Source organism: Epinephelus fuscoguttatus, linkage group LG1 (genome assembly GCF_011397635.1).
Source record: "Epinephelus fuscoguttatus linkage group LG1, E.fuscoguttatus.final_Chr_v1".
NCBI classification, from domain to species: domain Eukaryota; kingdom Metazoa; phylum Chordata; class Actinopteri; order Perciformes; family Serranidae; genus Epinephelus; species Epinephelus fuscoguttatus.
In genome coordinates, this window is record NC_064752.1 from 25767744 (window position 1) to 25788275 (window position 20532).

Sequence of the window (20532 nt, forward strand, 5' to 3'; positions counted from 1 at the left end):
AGAGGACTGGGTCTGGTTGGTTTAAAAGGGACTATATATGAAAACATGATCTACTTCAGCAGACGGAGTTTGCTCAGTTGTCATTGTCAAATGCGGCTGTCTATTGTATCAATTACTGTTCATGAACTGTGGTCAAACTGTCAAACTAGGCAGCGCTGATCAAATATGAATCAAGATTCTGTTATTGCGTTGCCTATTTCTCACCTCAAATGTTTTCAAATACATATTTTAGTGTTTAGCTGTAAAATGAGAAAATTTATGACTGGCTACCTTGTTGAAAACAGTCAGGCCAAAACAAAACACCTCCCACGGGCCAGAGCACTTTCTTATTTATTTATTTTTTTTAAATAAAGCTCTAAACATGGCACCACCCAGAAAGGATCTGTGTCTGTAACATTCACCAAAGACATAATTCATGAATCACTGCCATTTAATTCAATTAATTTAAATTATTAACATTTTTATTAATCACATTTATTAAGGAATTTATTTTCCATGGTTTCCATGGACTAAAAAAGAGTCCAAAAATGATCATTAAACAACAAACTGGTAACTGATCATTACTGAATGTCTGTTAATAGTTTTACTTGAATTTCTAGTACCTTATTTTATTTAATTTGATCAATGTTCTGATTGTTGTCAGTCAGTTTCTGCAAATATGTATATAAAAACAAGGAAATCAGTAATAATAAACCCTCAGTTTACCGAAGCCTATCAGTAATCACATGAACACCAGATGGCCTCACTCATGGATAGCATTTAAAAAAATGGCACATTGTTGAATAAGATTTAAATCATAAACAACATATTACACATCAGTCCTATCATTCATTCAAACAATACCACAAACATTTTCATTGATAAAACATCGCTGGTTATTCATGATGTATTTACTGTTAACAATAGGCAATGTAAAATGTGACATTCTCAATTTTAACATGAATTTACACAAAAGGTGCAACAGATGTCTTTTAAAACAGACATTTTCTTTAAAAAAACAAATTATTGATTCTTAAATGTGAAAAATATCATATCACAGCATTTATGTGTTACACAAATGACTATTGCCACAAATTTCAATGCTTTGTGATAAAAAAAATACAAAATGATATGAATATTAGCCTGCACGTTCTGTATAAAAACTATCATTGAACAAGCTTAGCGTTGAGACTACAGTGAAATTAGAATCAACAAAACTCTGCTTGGTGTTTCTCTTTAGCATTTGATGCTTCCATCATCACAGCACAGCCTGCCAGTGTTACTGGTTGGTTTTATCTACAAAGTTGTAAATGCTGAATTATTACCTCATCCACATTTTTACGGCAGCAGTGCTTTACACGGGTCAGGAACACGTGAAGTGTTGGGACAGCCTGATGCTCAGTAGGCTAAGGTGTAGGCGGTGAGTCAGACCTTTACTGCTGGACAACTTCTCCTCTTTCATGTCACTGCTTTGTTTTAATGACAAATTCAATTTACATCATTCACAGTGACCTAAAAGTGCCTCAAGTGTTCAATATGTATGGCTTATTTGGCAAATGTTTCTCAGTGTTACTTCACTCCAAATAGTTACACAACCCAGTTAAAACAAAACAAACAAACAAAAAACACTCATTATTTCACACTTTTTTTTTTTTTTTACATTGGTAACAATTTAAATATGAGTTTGAATCCAGGTGTTGCTGTTCATTCGTAACTGCTAAGTCTTGAGGTCCACTTCCTAACAGAGCTGATACAACTAAGAATACTAATCGATCATCAATCACCAATTAATTGTGAGGATTTGTTGTTTTTTCTGTATTATAGTATTGTAAATTGAATGTCTTTGAGACATCTGAAGACATCAGTCTCGGGAAGGTTACTTTTGAAATAGTATTGTAGGTAATATTATAGTAATAGTATAGTATAGTAATAGTAGGTTACAGATTATACACTGTTAAATATGTAATAAGTAATGTAACTATTTTAAAGAGGACCTATTGCACTCATTTCCAGGTTCACACTTAAGATTTCTACTAGAACGTGTTTACGTGCTTAACATTTAAAATCACTTTATTTTCCATATACTGTCTCTGCTGGAACACTTTTATTTATAGACCCTTTTACTGTAGTAAACAGTGTGATATTTTTGGTGGGCGGGGCTTAGCTGGAGGCAAAACAATTCTCTACAGACATTAGCAAGCACTATCTAGCAAGTTCTGTTGGCTTGTTTTAGACAGTGGAGGAAGATGATGCGAGCACCGAGTGGAGTCAATGTGTGATTACTTAACGTGTGTCATTTATATAGAAATGTAATGCTCCATTTCTCCAACCAACGGGGCTCTTATTTTAGTGAAGAGCGTCAGGCTGAATTTACGAACGCACCGTGTCAGGTCACTCACTCTGTGAGACTGAGAGTGTTACTTGAATGAATAATCACTGACCAACGGGACCAGACTGGCCGACCCATGTGCTCTCACTCAGTGGATGGATGATGTCACAGGAAGCTTTGTGGTTGATCACTATGCCAATCTTACAAAGGAGGACAACACTTAAACAGTTTCCTCCAGTTTGTATTGCTATCGAAACTAATGTTAGCTAATGCGCTAACAAATTAAAGTTACAGAGAAATCCAATTTTCCCCCTTAATACCCTCTCAATGTTTAATTATGTGGACATGATAACCCTTAATACACACAACATTTACCTTACTTTTTCCCTAACCTGATATGAAGTGTGCTCTGCACATATGAGCATTTTTGATGATCGCCTTCCGACTTGTCACGTTAACATTTAGCCATTGTCGTCTTTGTTATTGATGATGGGCAGTGGAGGCTGTAATGTGATAAAATTTAAGTTTTGAGTCATGAGTCCTTCTATTGTGGCTCCCAACAACACAACAAGACGACATTTCAAGACTCCTATGTAGCCCACAGTCCTGTGGTGGCGAGTTGTGTTTTGCCTCTAGCTAATAAACTGACGTCATTGTGACATCGTCATGTCTGTAACACTCTGTTTCATGCCTGTTTCTTTAAGCACTCCTCTCCAAAACAGCCCAGTCTGCTCTGAATTACAGTTTCTGGTTCTTCCATAACTCAGCATCTCTGCACCATCATCGCAGCCAGGGGTATGACTAATGAAGTATAGCGCCACTTTTTATCATGAAAACTGACCAATAAAAGCTTCAAAACATAACCAGACATTACACGTTTCCCTGACTTTAGCATGTATCTTCATGTAGCAGCATAGGCTACATAATGTCATCACTTGCAGTAGCATGCCTGAAGCAGATGACCATATAAGGAAATCTGGCACACTATGACATCACACTGTCGCAAGAATAGAAAAACTGTTGGAAACTGTTGGAGCGTTTAGTACAAACTGAAGCCTGAAGTATTTGCTCACAAATATTACCTCTGCATATATTTACCTTATTATTTGAAACTTTGGCCACATTAAATATGAACATCAGACATTGCAACATTATATATTTGACAGAAAATATGGAAAAGCATAATAGGTCCCCTTTAAATACATCATCAAATAACTTATTACATTTGATTACTTTTCTGACAAATGTTTTAAACTGGGCAATAAAGCTGAAAAATACTTGGTACATATAAGCTTTTAACTGAAAAGCATTCAGATGCAACCTCTTTGTAATATCAACATTATAATTTGTAAGTGTGATTTTTTTTTCCAGGAACTGTAACAGATTACAATTACACTTATTTTTTTATAATTTAATACGCAACGGGATGTTGGGAAGCCTAGCTCATCCCCAATACTGAAAGACGTGATGTGCATTTCACTGACATTTAAGACACTGAACAAACTGAGTAAAAAAAAAATAAAATCAATTGATAATGAGAGTGATCATTAGTTGCAGCGCTACTCGCTAGTTTTCATGACGCCTGAGACAGCTGAAGAATGACGACCATGAGATGTGGCAGACTCTGAAATCAAGGACAAAACCAGTGTTCCTGTACAGTCAGTGTACCTTTGAGCTTAGATTAACTTTACCATATTCTTGAAAATATTTCTCTGACATTGGCATTCAGACTCTGAAGTGCTTTATGGGGTAAAATCATAATAAATTTGAAGGGTAACAAGTAGGCACTGCTTTGAGTAGTCAGACATCAGAAGGATTGGGAACCGCTGCTTTAAAGAGTAGCTAAACCCCCACACTGCTTTTCAGTTGAAAGCCAAAATATATGGTAGAGTTGTTGGTTGATTCAGGTCCAGATCTTCATATATGAGTGCAAAAATTATAGTAATAAATATGCACAGTGACTGCCCTCTACAGGTCTTAACCTGGCAACTGCAGTTGAATTTTGCTATTGGCTGATCTGGTACCAAGTGATGTCTCAGTCAGTCTCATTCAGTCAGTTTCTTAAAGGGACAGAGAAATCCCTTTGAGACAGCGACAAGACTAAAAAGATTACAGAGAGGGTTTGTAATTTTGTAAAACAACAACAACAACAACAACCATACAATAATTAATTAAAAAAATCATTTAGGGACAGCTTGGATGCAGGGAACTTTTCTTGATGCATTGCAGTCAGAGCGATTTGACTGTCAATCATAGGTTATAGACTGGGGGTGGGCAGTGCTGCAGATTGGGAGGTGGCATAATGGAGTGATTGGGCATGTCTTACATCTGCTCCCAGTCCTGCCCATTTTTGACACTTTTCAAGTTCCAGGAAGAAGGCACTGAAGCCAAAACTCTGGGGTTTAGTAACTCTTTTAAAGAAGTAGGATCAGTGGATTGAGGCTGATCTTTGTCCTCTCAGTGTTCAGTAAATCTGAAGCTGCTCCAGTTAGCTTGTTGCCACTAGGACACCACAGTGTCAGGAGCAGAGGTCAAGTCGAGCAGTTCAAGTGCTTTCTTCTCTGATTTGTTCAGGTCTTCAGATGGAGTACACAAGATGGAGATCCTCTGACAAGGAAGAATATGAGTTTTGATAAAAAGAAAGACAGAAAGACATAAAACTCAAACAGTTTTTGGAGACATGTTGACCCAGCTTACCTGTCGCAGTGTACCAGGAGTGGTGATCACATTGTACAACATAAACAGAGGAACCATGAGTGTGGAGGAGAGAGTGAACCACCAGCCAAGAGCATAACCCCACCATGGATACTCAATTGTGTTGTTGAACTTTAGAGGAGTGTATTTGACCAAAGAGAAAATAAACGTTCCCTGAAAAGAGTCACAGAGAAAGCAGTTATAGTCTCACTTAGACAATTTACAAAATATTATAAATGTTTCCCAAATAACTCAAAGCTACAACAGAGTGAATGTGAAAGATCAAATGTAATAAATTTTGTTAAACGAAACCTCTCTAAAAAATAGTTGATCAGTTAAAGTTTTGCCTGGAGACAGGTGATGAGCCTCAGTCCTCAAATGACAGCTAAATCCCTCTCCTTCACAGCGATTAGAGAAGGTGCACGAGCAATTGCTTAAACACAGTTTGTTTGCTTGCGCTGTGTAACTAACATTAGCTTCTCTGTCCTCCTCTTTATTGGATTTGGCAAAGTTTACACTGCAGCAACTCAAGCTAGACTTGTTATCTGAGACAGTGTTGTTTTCTCAGTGAAAACACACAGTTTGGAAAAACAAATAAGTATTTAGGCTTAGTAGCCAAACAGGGTTGTTTAGGGTTAGTCTTACAGCAGGGAATCATGAACGTGGCCGTCAGGTATTCAAGTCCAACCTGGCCTCTCTCCCAACTCGTCAAATACTGACGCTTGGTCAGTGCTTGGTCAGACGCCAATGCACCACAATACCCTTTAGCGCTATTATGAGATGCAACTACCATGGTAGCAGGAGCAAGAAGGTCCACATGGTGTTTTTGGGACTTTCACCTGGGAGGCTGCTGTTTGTGTCCCATGTGAAACCAAAAGTCAACTGAGTTATTTTAATAACAATGTAGTGTGCTAGTATGTGTAGCATGCTATGCTATGCTATACCAAAAACATGATGTTTTTTCCAAATGTAAGTATATGCTTCTGTTGCCTGAACATTTGGAAATAAACCTAACAACGAAATATTTTTTTACCTACTTTATAAGTTTATTTTGAAAAGAGACTGCATTTTACGAGCCGAAACTGTACATTTCCTGTGTAAACAGCAGTTTATTTTGAAAAGACACGATGCATGTAGCATGCATAAATTGACATGTCCAACGTGCTAGAGGATACCTAGAGTCACGGTCCAAAAGTGGGTCACGGATCCAGTCTGAATGGACCGTGAATGACTTGCATACATGTCCAGTTTGTAAAAAAAAAAAAAAAAAAAAAGCACTTTATTTTAAGTACATTGCATTTCTGGCACAGAGCTTTTATTTTGAAGTGCCGTTTCCTGCTGCGGAGTGAGTAACTAATGGACACTAGCTCGACGACATGGTCAAACACAAGTGTGACGCTGAATATATTAAACTGTGTGGACCTTGAACTAATGACTGAGGAGAAATCTGGACCCCGTGGCTGAACCACATGGGAACCACTGACCTAGAGCGTCGTAGTTTGACACCGAGGGCCACTGACCAAGGGACTGTATTTGACGATTTGGAAGTAAGAATTTATTGTCAAAGTGTTTTTCCTTGAAAAACAAGTCAGATGAAAGCGTCAAAAAGTCAGCCAGAGATGGTGTTTCCAATGTACTCATGCAGCTAATGTTAGCTTATTTGCTACCTTGCCACAACGAAAATCTTCCAGGGACAGTTTCAGTCATTCAGACAGCAAAATAAATGGTTAGGAACCAAAGCTTTTGTCTACTTATGTCTCAGATCAGAAAAACACTGTTTCACAAATCACTGTGGTTTTCAACTGGTAAATCTGTCACTGATATCTCTGTAAACTGCACATAACTGCACAAAAACAGAACTTTGACTTGTGTAGCAAACACACACTGTGTTAAAAAAAATTGACGCAGCCACCCTAACGTCACCCATTGGTTTGCTGACTCTGTTTTGAAACCTTGAGTTAAGCATTTCGGCCGCTGCCATCTTGAATTTTTGGGAATAGAGGCGATCATATTTGAATGACAGACCGGCACTGTGAAGGAGCGAAGGGTGGATCTGACTCAGACTGAGGTGAGGCCTTGCAGACAGTCACTTTAAACAGCAACACCCTTGATTATTTCTAACTTTAAGCATATAAAACCTTTTCACAAGTGAGTTATAGAAAAAAAAATTCTGTATAGAGTTGTCATGAAGGGGGAAAATTAGCTATAGAGACCAAAACTGTTTTTGGTACCAGGCTGTAAACGTGTTTGTCTCTGCTGTCTCTTGGAGCCATCCTCAAGTGGTCATTAGAGGAACTGCAGTTTTTTGCACCTTCTCCTTGGCTTCATTTTGTCAGCCACAGAAGTTGCTGCTTGGTAACAACATTAACCATGAGGGGGGCGTGGCTTAACTAATGGTTTGTTGGCATATAAACTAACTGAGTGAACTTAACTGCAACTCACCAGGCATATTACTGGAGTAACATATTTCAAACAATACTTAATCAGAGGTAAAGGCTTGTATCCAATCATGTCCTCTATGTTTTCATAAAAGCGGTCTGCACCTGTAAGTAGATGGAAACACTGTGGTGAGTTAATTCAGCTTTACAGTTAAGAAACAATCCAAATTCCTCTCATCTATTAACGCACCATATATCCATCCAATACAACTAGACTGCAGTATGGCGAAGAGAAGTAGAGTCATCCCACTGCAGGCGTAGTAGTCAAACAACTGGAAGATGTACAGTCCACCCTGTGTGTGAGATGCCAGATAGCTGTTATGTTATGGTCTTTTAATGTTAAAAAAGTTATTGTGAAAAAAGTGACATGACATTTTAATACGATCTTGCCTCTGTAACCATCACAAGGCCAATGAAGAAGCTGACGACACAGATAGCAAGTAGGAGAAATTTACGTCGATGGCCAACGTGGAAGAATGAAGGATTCATGTCAGATATCGCTGTTGCGAGGGCTTCCAGACCTACAAACTGAAACACAGAGCTCCCAGTTACACATTAACTCTACACATGCTGCACACATACACACCATCTCTGCAGAGACAATTTCATAATACTTTATCAAGTACTCAGAAATTGAATACCTCTGCCAAATCTGCATAGTCCTAATATAGCTATGTCATCAATATGTGTAAGAGTAGAAGTTTTTGTTTTGCATCTGGATCCACATCAAAGGGCAGAGTAAGTGCAGTTGTTCATGAAAATGATGAGTGTTCTGACAATTTTAAAGGCATACTATGTGGGATTATCAGGTATCAGGTACTGTTCGTGAAAATGCACTGCAAGTGGCGGCAAGTGGCAGCATTTGTTCATGTTCCGAACAACTGCTGTAGTATAAAGAGTGAGATAGTTTGTTCATGGCAGGATGGATCAAACAGCATCCAGACTGTCACCCATGAGATCGCTGTTCATGTCCCGTGTGGAACCAAAAGGCAGTGGAGTTAGTTTAATAACAGTGTAGTTTGTATTGGCACCGAAACGTGCATCGGCATCGGATCGAACTGCATGGAAAAATGCCAATCCAAGAACTCCGATCCAGTTTTTCATGGAATCCGATCCAGGTTTTCCGACCAGCCCAGCGCTCCACGATTCAAGCAGTCTATTCCAGTGATCCGCTCCAGCACTTACTATCAATCCACCAGGCCAGCATGCAGACACACAGGAAACAGCAGCACCAGGCTGGCACTGACACTACTAAAATAACTGAAAAGGAAAGGCTGCATTGTTTGTTAAATGTCAACAATGTCTTGTGGTGTTAATCCATTTTTTATTTATTAGGGGGCAAAGCACAAGTGTGTGGAGTCTTGCTGCTATTTTAATTTCAATGTTAGACATTTTGAAGATTTCTTGTGTTGATTTATTTTCTATTTATTGAGGGGCCAAATCAGCCAAAGCAAACCAGCTATATTTTTTATTTAATGTCAATGTTCAAGTTTAAAGTTTGTTTATTTAACCCTGTTAACAAGAAACAGGTCAGTTTCTCATACCAACTGTTGTAGATCATTCTAACTAACCCGCTTATGTAGTTGTTCATGTTAGAGTAATATCGCTTGATCAAACCTTTTCTAACATGACTGACAACAAAATAAGTGAATATGTATAATACGCGCTTGGATCGGATTGGTATCGGTATCGGCCAAAACTCAAGGCTGTAATATCAGTATGGGATCAAAAATGAAAAAGCTGGATTGGGACATCCCTAGTGTAGTGTGCTAGTATGTGTAGTTAATGTGTTGGTAACAAACGTACTTATTTTTAAGCAAAAAACATGATTTTTTTCAAAACCAGACTTTGTCACTGTTACAATGTCACCACTATACAAAATGCAATCACGAGACTTTACAGGTGTGAAGTTGAGGTGAAGATGGAGCCCAGTCTCAATCAAAGTCATCGAAATCTGGCACTTGGACAGTGACTTTCAGCATCAGAAACCATCGAAAAAAAGGTGTCCTTAAACGCCTGCATGATACGCGGGTCCAACAAACCATGACTTTCACCTGAGAGAGTGGTGTTCAGTGTTTCTGTAAGGTTATAAAGCCAAACCCTGTTCTTTTTTCCTAAACCTATGGTTTTATCTCATGTTCTTTCAAAATATATCATACACAAATGAAACCTTCATTCAAGAGAGAGACAAAACTGCAACTGAAAAAGGCTCATCTTACCTCACTGTCCAGGCCCAACAGGATGATCATAATGAAGAAGAATATCGCCCAGATCTGGGAAAAGGGCATCATGGCGACTGCTCGAGGATAGGCAATAAACGCCAAGCCAGGACCTGCAGTGATTATTAAATGGTCAGAAGAAAAAATAGACATCTTTCTGCTGTTGAGTCAACATTTGGAATTAAGACTCTGCTTTTGCTCAAAATACAACAATGCTCATTAAGTCCTTGATTTACTCTCTTATTAATAACATTTACTCTCACCTGACTCTGCCACTTGTGAAATGTCTGTGTGCTGCTCATATGCCATAAATCCAAGTGCAGAGAAGATGGCAAAGCCAGCTACAAAACTGGTCCCACTGTTCAGAAGGCACAAGTACACACAGTCCCTAAAGACAAAAAGACACCACTGTTATATACTCTATTATTTTGTTTGAGATGTTCAAAACTTTCACATTCTTATTTCCATAGTTGTGACCCACGTCCCAAACTGGCCTAAGCAGGCTTGGTATAATTTATGCCATGACTCCTGAATCACTAGAAATATTTTGGAGTAAACTAAACTTCAATACGATGTGTTTTCCTCTGTATAAACTACTCCAAATTTTTTTCCTTAAATGGAAACTAAAGGCGTGCTGCCAAAAGTCTCAAAGGGTCTTGTTTATCTTCACCAGCTGTTGTGGCTTTTAAATCACTGGACCACTGAAGCTGCGACCTGGGCAACTCACTGCCAGATGTGTTCTTTCTTTTTGTGTGCTTGTGTTTATCCACTGTACCAAAACAAAAAAAAAACTCAATATATATTACATCAAACTTACTTGTAACAGTTGTTGTTGTACTTGTTATAACTGCCAAGTGCAGTTAGACAACCAATGCAAATAGCATAGGAATAAAATATCTGGGTGCCAGCATCCATCCACACCTGCAAGACACATGACAGGACATTTTTCATCCACAGGACATTTAGTGTGTGACACAGCTCTGCAGTGCGTCAAGACAGAATCACCTCATGAACATTTGCTAATGTTTTACACTACAGTCAACTTGTGTGACATCACTGAAGCAATCATCTGCGTAATAAAGTCACAGTGGAACACAGTGTGATGCAATTTTAAACAGTGTATAAGTAACTGATCTTTTTAATCTGCTGAACTCTGAGTTCCCCGTAGTTTTCCAACGTGGCTTTGTGTATTGAAAGTTCCCCTCCAGACATGTATTGTATGTTAAAATGCTCTGCTATGATTAATATTTTGTTTAACAAGGTTTTCCCACATTTTTTTTTTTTTAAATGTGAAAAGGGGCTGGGAGCATACCTATTCCCTCTACACGCAGCAGCCTCCAGGGCCAACACCTACAGTTCCTCTAATGGCCACTTGAGGCTGCCTCCATAAGTGAGTCAATCCCCATAGACCCCCACACTTAACTTTATAGCAGAAATAAACATGTTCAAAACAGGAGTCCACACACGAAGTGGTGATGTCACGGTGGCTACGTCGGTTATTTTTTGCCATTTTTTCTCTCATTGAGAAATTCTCGTTCTGGCCTCAAACTGCACTGCTTGCGTTAAATATGTAAAATATGTCATATATACTGAATGCTCTTAACATATTTGTTCCAGCACTGAATTTAAGCTTCTTTAAAAAAAACAGAAAAGAAAAGAAATTGTAGTAATATGAAGTAACCTGACAAATAAGTCTGTTTTATATCATCAAAAACATTCAAAATTTCAAAAAAGCAAACAACATATGTTTGTAATGCTGGGACCAGCTGTGTGTGCAGGAGGGTTTGGTACAGCCACATATCTTTAAAAAACATAGAGGCAGTGAAATGTGCTCATACCTGTGGATCACTGAGGCGGGAGGGATCTGGGTAGAGGTAGAACTTGATCCCATCCAAGGCTCCCGGCAACGTGACGCCACGAACAAGCAACACCGCCAGCATCACGTATGGAAACGTGGCAGTAAAGTAAACAACCTGTGTAGAGTAAGGGTTCATTTATACATTTGACAGCTGCGTTGCCAGAATGGATGTCCTGTGGTCACTGTGCTACAGAGATCCTTCACTAACAATCAATATTGCTTTATTTCACTTCATCTGAGTTACTGTAGCATGTATCAAACATATAATAATACTCATTTATACTGTAGAAGTCTGAGAAGGTAGAGGAAACACAGTTCACCACCATGAGGCCTAAAGGTGCAGGCTTTTCAATTATTAAGAAAACATCAATCTTTTGATTGAAGATTTCCCTCTCAGGCCCTGTCTACATGTAAACAGATTTGTTTTTGTAAAGGGAAATTTTCTTCTACATTTTGGCCTCTCCTCTGAATACAAACAGGGTTTAGATCACTAACATGGAGATTTTGTATCCATATGGACTGTAAATGACATCATCTCCTCAGTTCCCACTGTGGCTTTGTGTAATGAGCACGAGGCTGAAAGAAAAACAACAACAGCGTACTAACTTACAGGTTTGTTTATGTTTTGTTAGCTCTGCTTGGACCAATGCTTAACTGAAAACACACCAGCACCACTGCTGCCCGGCGTATCATGTGACACGTGTCACGTGCCACCCCCAGCACACACTGGACATGTCGCACTGCAGCTATTAACAGACAACCACACAAAGTTATTAATACTTTTAACTGAAAGATCTGTACCTTTTACGCCTCTGTATTAGCTAAAAATCCGAGCTGATCTCCAGAGATATGACTCACCAGGTTTTGGCCATTGTCTTTTTAACAGGATGGGATTGTTTGTCATATAGCTTGGGATATATCTCGACCTCAACAACGATTTTCTCCTCATCTATTCTTTGTCACAAACAACCACAGCAACAGCTATAGAGTTCTCTTTGCATCAGTGGTGAGGGGAAGAGTCGAGCTGCCATAGGAGCAGAGAAAAAGAGCTGCTATGGGAGCTATGTACATCCACAGAACAAGTGGGAGAAAAATGCATTTAATTCTGAGGGTGGCAAGGCTGGAAATAGGACAGTGGCGTAAAGTGCCATGGTGCGGTGTGTCTAGGCCCGCTGATGTGCGCCTTGCCGCTGCCAGTGTAGGATCATACATTAAACATAATAGGGGGACGTATTTTTGGACGTGCAGTGTTCACAGCCAGTGTGTTTTGGCCTTTGCTTTACACTAAAACCTGGTATTGCTGCAACACTGTAGGTGTCTGCATGTCCAGAGCATCACTTGTATGTTTGAGTGAGCTCCTTCCTTATGTCGAAGGGGAATCGACGGTGATGACATCTCTAGTAGGCATTCTGAAAAAGGTAATGTTAGCTTGTACACACTTGTGACGAGGGGAGACTGCCATAGACAGCTAACATCGACGAGTGTTTGGAGTGAAACAAAGACAGTTTTTTTAAGGGAGGAGAAAAGTGTCTGTTTTAAAAAATCTGTATCTGTAAAAAAAAAATCTGGGTCCTTAATCACAAATCTACAGCCACACCAGTGACAGCCTATCCTAGCCGACATACATATACAGACACATCATGTTCTCAATCTGTAATAAAATTGTAGTGATAGAGGCAGTGTATCCGGCAGAGTGTTTTTAAAGAGTAGAGTAAATTCTGTTATTCCATTATTGCTTTGTTCTTTAATAGTTTAAGAGTTGTTGAGTACTTTACATACAACACACAAAATCCTAAAGTCCTTGTCCTACCTTCCCCGTGGACTTCACTCCTTTCCAGACACAAAAGTAACAGATGATCCAGGACAGCAGAAGACACAGAGCCAGCTCCCATCGCATGCCGCCTAACTCGTGGACACTTCCTGTGACATTCAAAACTCTTCTCCTGCAAATCACATTGTCCGTCATAATTCATACAAGTCCAGTCACTTTCAGAGCTTATTGGCATGTTTGGATTTTGGGTTTAGTTTTCATACTCACTCCCAAAACTCTCTCACTGGTGATGTTGCATTTACAGGCACAGTCCAGTTCAAGTGACCGGCGTTTTGATTAAACTCCACACACGTTTCTGTTGCAAAAGCATACAGGATGTTTTAAACAAGTCATTCAAGGACATAGACACACTCTGCCTACAGTATGTCAAAGCTTCCATCTTATTTTATGTACTAAAACTACAGAAATGGACTGGGTGAAGTTTCCTTTGTAAGAAGAAATGATTCAATCACACATAATCATATTTTAATATATCTATTTAACGTATGTGATCATCTTTACTGTGTGAGTAATCATGAATTATTTCGACTTTGGTTGATCATTCTAAAGCTGTATTGTGAATATGTAACATGTAACAAACTCTTGTCTGTGGCAGAGCATATGAAGTTTGCCCTCAGGGCTTTATACCAGGAAGCCCTGAAGGCAAAATCATTTTAAAGAGTTGCTAAACCCTAGAGTTTTGTCTGAAGTGCATCCACCCTGGAAATTCAAAATATGCCTCTAGAACACAAGTCCCCGGGAACAACGCCAGGCTAGGAAGCTAGTTTTACATGGTGGCCGAATGGGGAATTATGGAGAGCTCTAAACCAATGTTAGCCACTCTGCTGCTGTAAGTCTCTAGTGCGCTTACTCCATGGGGCCCGTGATATTAAGGATCTGAGTAATTTTATACGGCAGAAATCGAGCTAATTTGGCTTCATGAGTCTTTTAGCAACTTTCATAGGCATGATCGAAGACCTGCCTCCAACACTGTATCCAGTTGTCTTTATACATCAACGCTAGACAGTGAAAAATAATCAACAAGTGCAGGACTTGTTTATAACACAATAGAATTTAAATACTTTAAAATGTCAAGATTCTGTCCTGCATCCATCAACAACACTACTAAATACCCATTTTCAGCTGAAAAAGTGGTTTGAGGGTTTAGTTACTCTTTAACTCTTGCTGTGATGTTTTTCGTAAACTTTACCAAGAAAGAGCTTTCTGGCAAAAAGTCTGTTAGTTTTGTTAGTGATCAATCTGAAACACCGAGATGATATGTAACCACCTTGGCTGAAGACCAAAACAGGATACAAGAGATGGGGCAGTTCTTCTGTATTAAGCAGGTAAGCAGCTATTTTGGCTCTTTGAACAAACCCTTGTTTTGTGTACCATGCTTTGATTATAAGTGTGGCAATACTGTAACTGACACCTTAGAGCCTAATGACTATAGTTCATTCATCCTCTTGAGGGTCGCGGGGGGGCTGGAGCCTATCCCAGCTGACATCGGGCGAGAGGCAGGGTACACCCTGGACAGGTCGCCAGACTATCGCAGGGCTGACACATAGAGACAGACAACCATTCACGCTCACATTCACACCTATGGACAATTTAGAGTTATCAATTAACCTAGTCCCCAATCTGCATGTCTTTGGTCTGTGGGAGGAAGCCGGAGTGCCCGGAGAGAACCCACGCTGACACTGGGAGAACAGCACAGAAGGGCTCCCACGCCCGGGATCGATCCGGCAACCCTCTTGCTGTGAGGCGAGAGTGCTAACCACCACACCACCGTGCCGCCCATGACTATAGTTACTGGGTAAAAATATCCATTTTACTCTCTGTGGTTACTCTGAGTTCACCTAAAATCTCAGTTTAAGATGAGTACACCAACTACTTTGGAAGCCAGTCATGGACCTGCTGTCCTACTGTGAGTGTGTGCAGTGTAAACTTGAAACCTTCAGCCCACACTCACAGAGAGGGACTTTTCAGTGACACATCTTGTGTCCAGTAGTTAAACATCTGAAATGAACTTTCCCATAAGAGGTGTGTCTGGACACGATCTCTCAGTATGTTATGTAATGCCAGGCCAGGCAGAACAAACCTGGCACCCCCAAGACTTAAAATGATTCCAAGATGGACTTTGCTCTCAAGATTCAATACCAGACACAGATATGAGCCAAAAATCAGATTAACCTCTAAAGCAAACAGTTACATGACACCACAAAACTTCACACTGAAACGTTGTCAGAATGCAATGAGCCATTGTTGCACTACAGATTTATAATAATGTAGTTATTTGTTTGTTTCCAGGTGTGTTTATTTCACATACTGGGACCTACCTGTGTTCCAGCTGTTCCTGCAACTCGACCAGGGGAGTTCAGAGTTGAAAGAGCAGAAGAGATACAGGAACGCCCAGGCCAATATGATGATGTAGTAGATGCTGGAATATAAAACAACCACCTGACTGCCATAACCCATCCCTGTCAAACACAAACAAACAAACAAATGTATTTCACTCATAAGCTCAATACTTTATAGTAAGTAACATGTCTAAGAATAAAGTGTCCAACATGTTACTGTAACTGAGCCATTTTTGGTGTAAATATCAAACAGTTTGATTAATTATACATAAACCAGCTACGATAAAGTCATAAGAAAATAAACATCTAAAGATGCTTGTTACTGTTTTCCATTACTGTTATTACTGTACGCTGTGTTTACAAACAGTGAACGTAATAGTCAACCCCAGATGCACTCTCGCTGGGCATTTTGCCTCACTATATTTGTTGTTTATTTTTTGGTGCTGTTTTTCTTGGATGCCTGCTGCTTACAGTCTGGCATCTGGTCACTGTGTTTTTATAAAGCCCTGACCTAGTCTGAGTGCTGTGGGGGAACACGCCCATAAATGTCCCAGGCACAGAAGATAATGGGAAAATAAGAAAATAAAGGCAGATGGCTCTGTCAGTCTCTGTGGATGAATACACCACCACACACTTAGAGTGGGTCGTAAGTGATAACTGAGAGGGATTAGTTTTCTAAGAGTCTGAATTGTTTAAGGAACACACCAATAACCTTATGGGCACAGTCAAAAAATATTATGGAGAGGTATACACGGATTTGGAAAACAAAACCCAGGAAAAATGAACTGTTCAGATTGCAACCTCTAACCTGCACCTGTGTTCAAAGTACTCACATTAAATTTAAAATGGTGCCATGTGCTATAGAAAATGCAAACCTAAATCCAAATGGGAAAATGAGCTACAATTACTGGAACCGATCCCCACTGAGACCTAGAATAAGATCTGTTCAGGGTCTCACATGGTCACCAGATCAAACACTTGGAGAGAATTCAAATGGAAACTTATCGTATGCTTCTTTAGAACACCTCATATAACATGTAAATTTGATACTTCTGCATCTGGTACTCGCTGAAGGGCATGAGTAGAGATGGCGGCTAAGTATGTTTATACATTCTGGACATGTCAAAAGCTTAAGACTTACTGGGACAACATATATGTCACGCTCAGGGATGTTTTTGGTACTGACTTGGCTGTTGAAGATGACAGTGTACGTTTGTGTTTTAATATGTGGTCCTGAATTTTAAAAATAAAACAACAAGTTAAAAAATGCAAACTTATCTCTGTCATGACTTTCTTTTCTTTTGGTAAAATAGTCAGTAGCAATCTCTACTGAAACAAAATTTTTGTTTGTTATTCTACATGAACTAGAAAAACTGTGAATAGACTTGATTGTTTGACTTGATTATTTCTTATTTTCTTTGATATTTTTGTAATATACAGGTTTGCAATGATGAATGTTGGGTAAAATGTATGTTAATGCTGTCTTATGTTAATTCCCTATTTGATCATGTGATAAGGTGCAAAATCTGTCAAGTCCTGTCCTGTCTTTGAAACATAAGTGGCAGTAAGAACGAATAAGAGAGAAACGAACATGTGGAGAAAGTAGCAAAGCACGCCAAATTAGATTCCGTTGGCTTTTTTATAAACAGTTGGCAGTGGTGTGTGTGTGCCTTTTAAATAATAACTAGCATGCATTTGGGCCCGTCACAATAGCGGGTTCTGATTACCCCAATTTTCAAGTCAGGTGCAACTAACCTGGCTGCAAATTTCAGACCCAAGCATTCAACAGAACTAGAAAACTGCGATCTGCAGTCTGTAGTTAGTGCAGCCTTTTTAGACTTCAAAATGCATTAACACTGCCAATTAGGACATCCTGCTATCCAAATTAACAAATTTAATTTCTCTTCTTGAGCAAAAACATTTATGTCTGCTGCTGTAGATGTACTAATGATCTCTGCGCTTGACTGCATGCGCATGTGAGAAAGTCAGACATAAACTTTTGTAACTCATTCAGCCTCATGGGAGCTGATATTTAACCGTAAATTATGGGTGTAATGGTTCACCAAACCTGACACGTGTTGTTGGGTTTCACAGAAGCTATGATGTAAAACCCGGGTGACAAGTTGTGCTTGTGTAATTTCTGAAATGTCCAGTGGCTTACATGTAATCCTGAGATTCTCATTTACAGGTCAGTTTTTTACGAGCATGTCTGTCTCCCTCTGTTCTGCAGGAATCAGAAAGATGCAGAAAGACGACATGTGACAGGCTGTAAGGTCCCACCTAATTACTGACCTTCTTATGTAGGCACATACTTGTCTGTAATGTCACATTTCTTGATGTACGTGTGTGTGAATGTTTCGTTGTACGTTCTCTGCAACTGCAGAAAGTTCTGAAATTGGATTTGAGAGATTGCAATGAAATAATGACAGTTCTCACTCCATCTTTATCATTTTCTCCACGACTTAAAGGCCCAGCCAGTCATTTTTTGACAATGTCACACATACACATATTTATGTTTAAATACTTGTATTTATTTAACTTCACATGGACACTCTGATAGTTATTCTACATCCTTACCTTCAAATAGGGGACAAATTTTCTTCCAGCAGGTGATACTTCCCTGTTGGGTGTACTGGCCAAGAGACGTCTCCAGGAGAAACAGAGGGATGCCGCAGGCAAACAGGAAGAGGACATAAGGGATGAAGAACACCCCTTGGGAAAGCAGAAAGTAACACCACATAAGTTGTTTGTTGGTTGGACACTTATACACTCACCCTCCCACTATCTGGTGAAACCCTTGCTTTGAGGTGTTGTGTCAAAATGTGTTCCCTGGTCAAACTGTCTGTCTCTCCTGATAATACCAGTGTCCCCCTCAGTAGTCTGGGTTACGGCGAAGGGTTTGGTTCAGATTGTAGGGTTAGTTTGAATCAATCTACTTTTCAATTGTAACTCTCAGTTGGTGTTTCTGTGCACTCTGCAGGCACTTAGGTCTGTATACCAGGCTGTGCATCACAGCAGTGGCCTCATCTTTGGCCCCGACCTCCACTTCCTGGTGTATCTGCTCCATGTGTTTTGTCTCTACATGGTTTTGTCTCTACTGTTTTGTCTCTGTGTTCACATGCTACGATCCTCTGCTTGTTTTTACCAGCAGATTTTATTGATATTTTGCAACAGAGTTGGTTCGACTCTGGGAATGTTACTGGCTTCCCAGTGGGAGTATAATCAGGGTATTTTTTTTCTTTTATGTGGTGATGTTAATTGTCAGTGTGGAGTTGTTCATTTGCCAGAGTCATTTCTTTTTGTGCTGCTCTCGGGATTCATGTATATCTTACTGTTGGTAGTTTTTCATAAGCTTGCATTGCTTTTTTTCTTGTTTAATTGAGTGAGTGTGTGTGTGTGTGTGTGTGTGTGTGTGTGTGTGTGCGTGAGACTGTATTTAAAGACCTTTTTATATTAAAAAAATAATATTATTGAATGAATTTGTATTTGTAGAGCCCTGAGTCTTGTTCACCTGAGGGTTAAAGTCCCCTGGGAGGCATTTTTGATAATACCAAATAAGAATAAGCCCTCTCCTGCCACATTAATTGTATTTATTTCTCAATGTTTCCATGCTATTACATTTTGAGTTGTTTTATAAACTCTGCACATGTAGTTTTGAAGAAAGTAGCAAATTAATTCTCTGACTATAATCAAACTTACCTCCTCCATTTTTGTAGCATAGGTAGGGGAACCTCCACACATTTCCTAGGCCAATGATTTGTCCTGCGACAGCCAAGAGGAACTCCATTTTGCTTGACCAGTGTCCTCTGGTCAGGGTGGTGGGTGCAGGATGAGCTGTGCCCAGATCCAGCCTGAACTTGACCTCTGGAGTGTAAGAGTTGTCCATCGCACTGCAAGAGTCAAGAAACAAAAACAAGCACTTTCAGTGGCATTCAGTAATCGGATATGGTTAATCCTAAGGGCTATATCGTAGGCAACTGGACTAGTCTCTTGAAGACGGTTCACCTCTCATCCAAGAGGCCTCTTCAGTTCTAAGGGACTGGTGTGGGCGTTAACCCTTACAGAGACCTTGAGGTCACATGTGAGTTGTTGACCCACCCAGCCTTCATGTGTATCGACAAGGTTATGTGGGTCCAGGTGGGAATGGGTGTCAAACCGGCTAGGGAGGGATCTCAAGACTGCATTGTAAGTAGGTGATAGGTGATGTCTTGGGCCACCTCCTTTGATTAACAATAGTCTTTCAACTTTGACTGAGATGGCTTCTTTCAAACCATCTGTACGTTGCTGTCCTTGAAGGAGTGTCCCTTCTCCTTTAGATGTGAATGGACAGCTGAGTCTTGACCTGACGAGCTGGCTCTCCTGAGCTGTGCCATGCCGTTGCGGAGTGGTTGTTTGGTTTCCCCAATGTACCTATGCATTCCTAGCTGCATTGAACTGCACACACTACATTACTCTGCTCAGGTGTTTTGTCCTTAGGGGGGACAAGCTTCCGCCTCAGTGTTACTGGGTTTGAAGTCCATGGTGTAGCACTTAGGATGACCATGACTTGGATGACTGAGAATCTTTACCAACATGGATATGGTTAACTACATTTTTTACTCCTTTCCGCCGGTGATAGCTGTGGATGGAGGCATTATGTTTTCAAGCTGTCCATCCATCCACCTGTCTTTCTGTCCGTCCATAAATACGTCCCATTCTCATGAACACAATATCTCAAAAACACCTTGAGGGTATTTCTTCAAATTTGGCACAAACGTTCACTTGGACTCAACGATGGATCGATTAGAATTTGGTGGTCAAAGATCACTGTGACCTGACCATAACCTGGCCTGTTTTTGGCCATAA

General features: G+C 39.8%; 1 protein-coding gene across 2 annotated transcripts in view; it reads right to left on the reverse strand.

Annotated features, from left to right (window-relative positions):
• Nucleotides 1-350: 350 nt before the first annotated feature.
• The window catches only part of LOC125894190 (sodium- and chloride-dependent GABA transporter 2-like), a 35419-nt gene continuing 15237 nt past the window's right edge, over nt 351-20532 (reverse strand). The window contains exons 2-15 of one of the 2 annotated variants that reach the window (XM_049585442.1): nt 19387-19577; nt 18265-18399; nt 15667-15807; nt 13556-13643; nt 13328-13460; nt 11498-11632; nt 10477-10580; nt 9923-10047; nt 9660-9772; nt 7831-7968; nt 7631-7733; nt 7445-7545; nt 5006-5176; nt 351-4915 (exon numbers count right to left, since the gene is read on the reverse strand). In XM_049585442.1, the coding sequence (XP_049441399.1) occupies nt 4811-4915; nt 5006-5176; nt 7445-7545; nt 7631-7733; nt 7831-7968; nt 9660-9772; nt 9923-10047; nt 10477-10580; nt 11498-11632; nt 13328-13460; nt 13556-13643; nt 15667-15807; nt 18265-18399; nt 19387-19577 (1783 nt within the window). In that variant the 3' untranslated portion in view covers nt 351-4810. The remainder of the gene's footprint in view (nt 4916-5005; nt 5177-7444; nt 7546-7630; nt 7734-7830; nt 7969-9659; nt 9773-9922; nt 10048-10476; nt 10581-11497; nt 11633-13327; nt 13461-13555; nt 13644-15666; nt 15808-18264; nt 18400-19386; nt 19578-20532) is intronic. The other variant, XM_049585451.1, reaches the window with a different exon arrangement.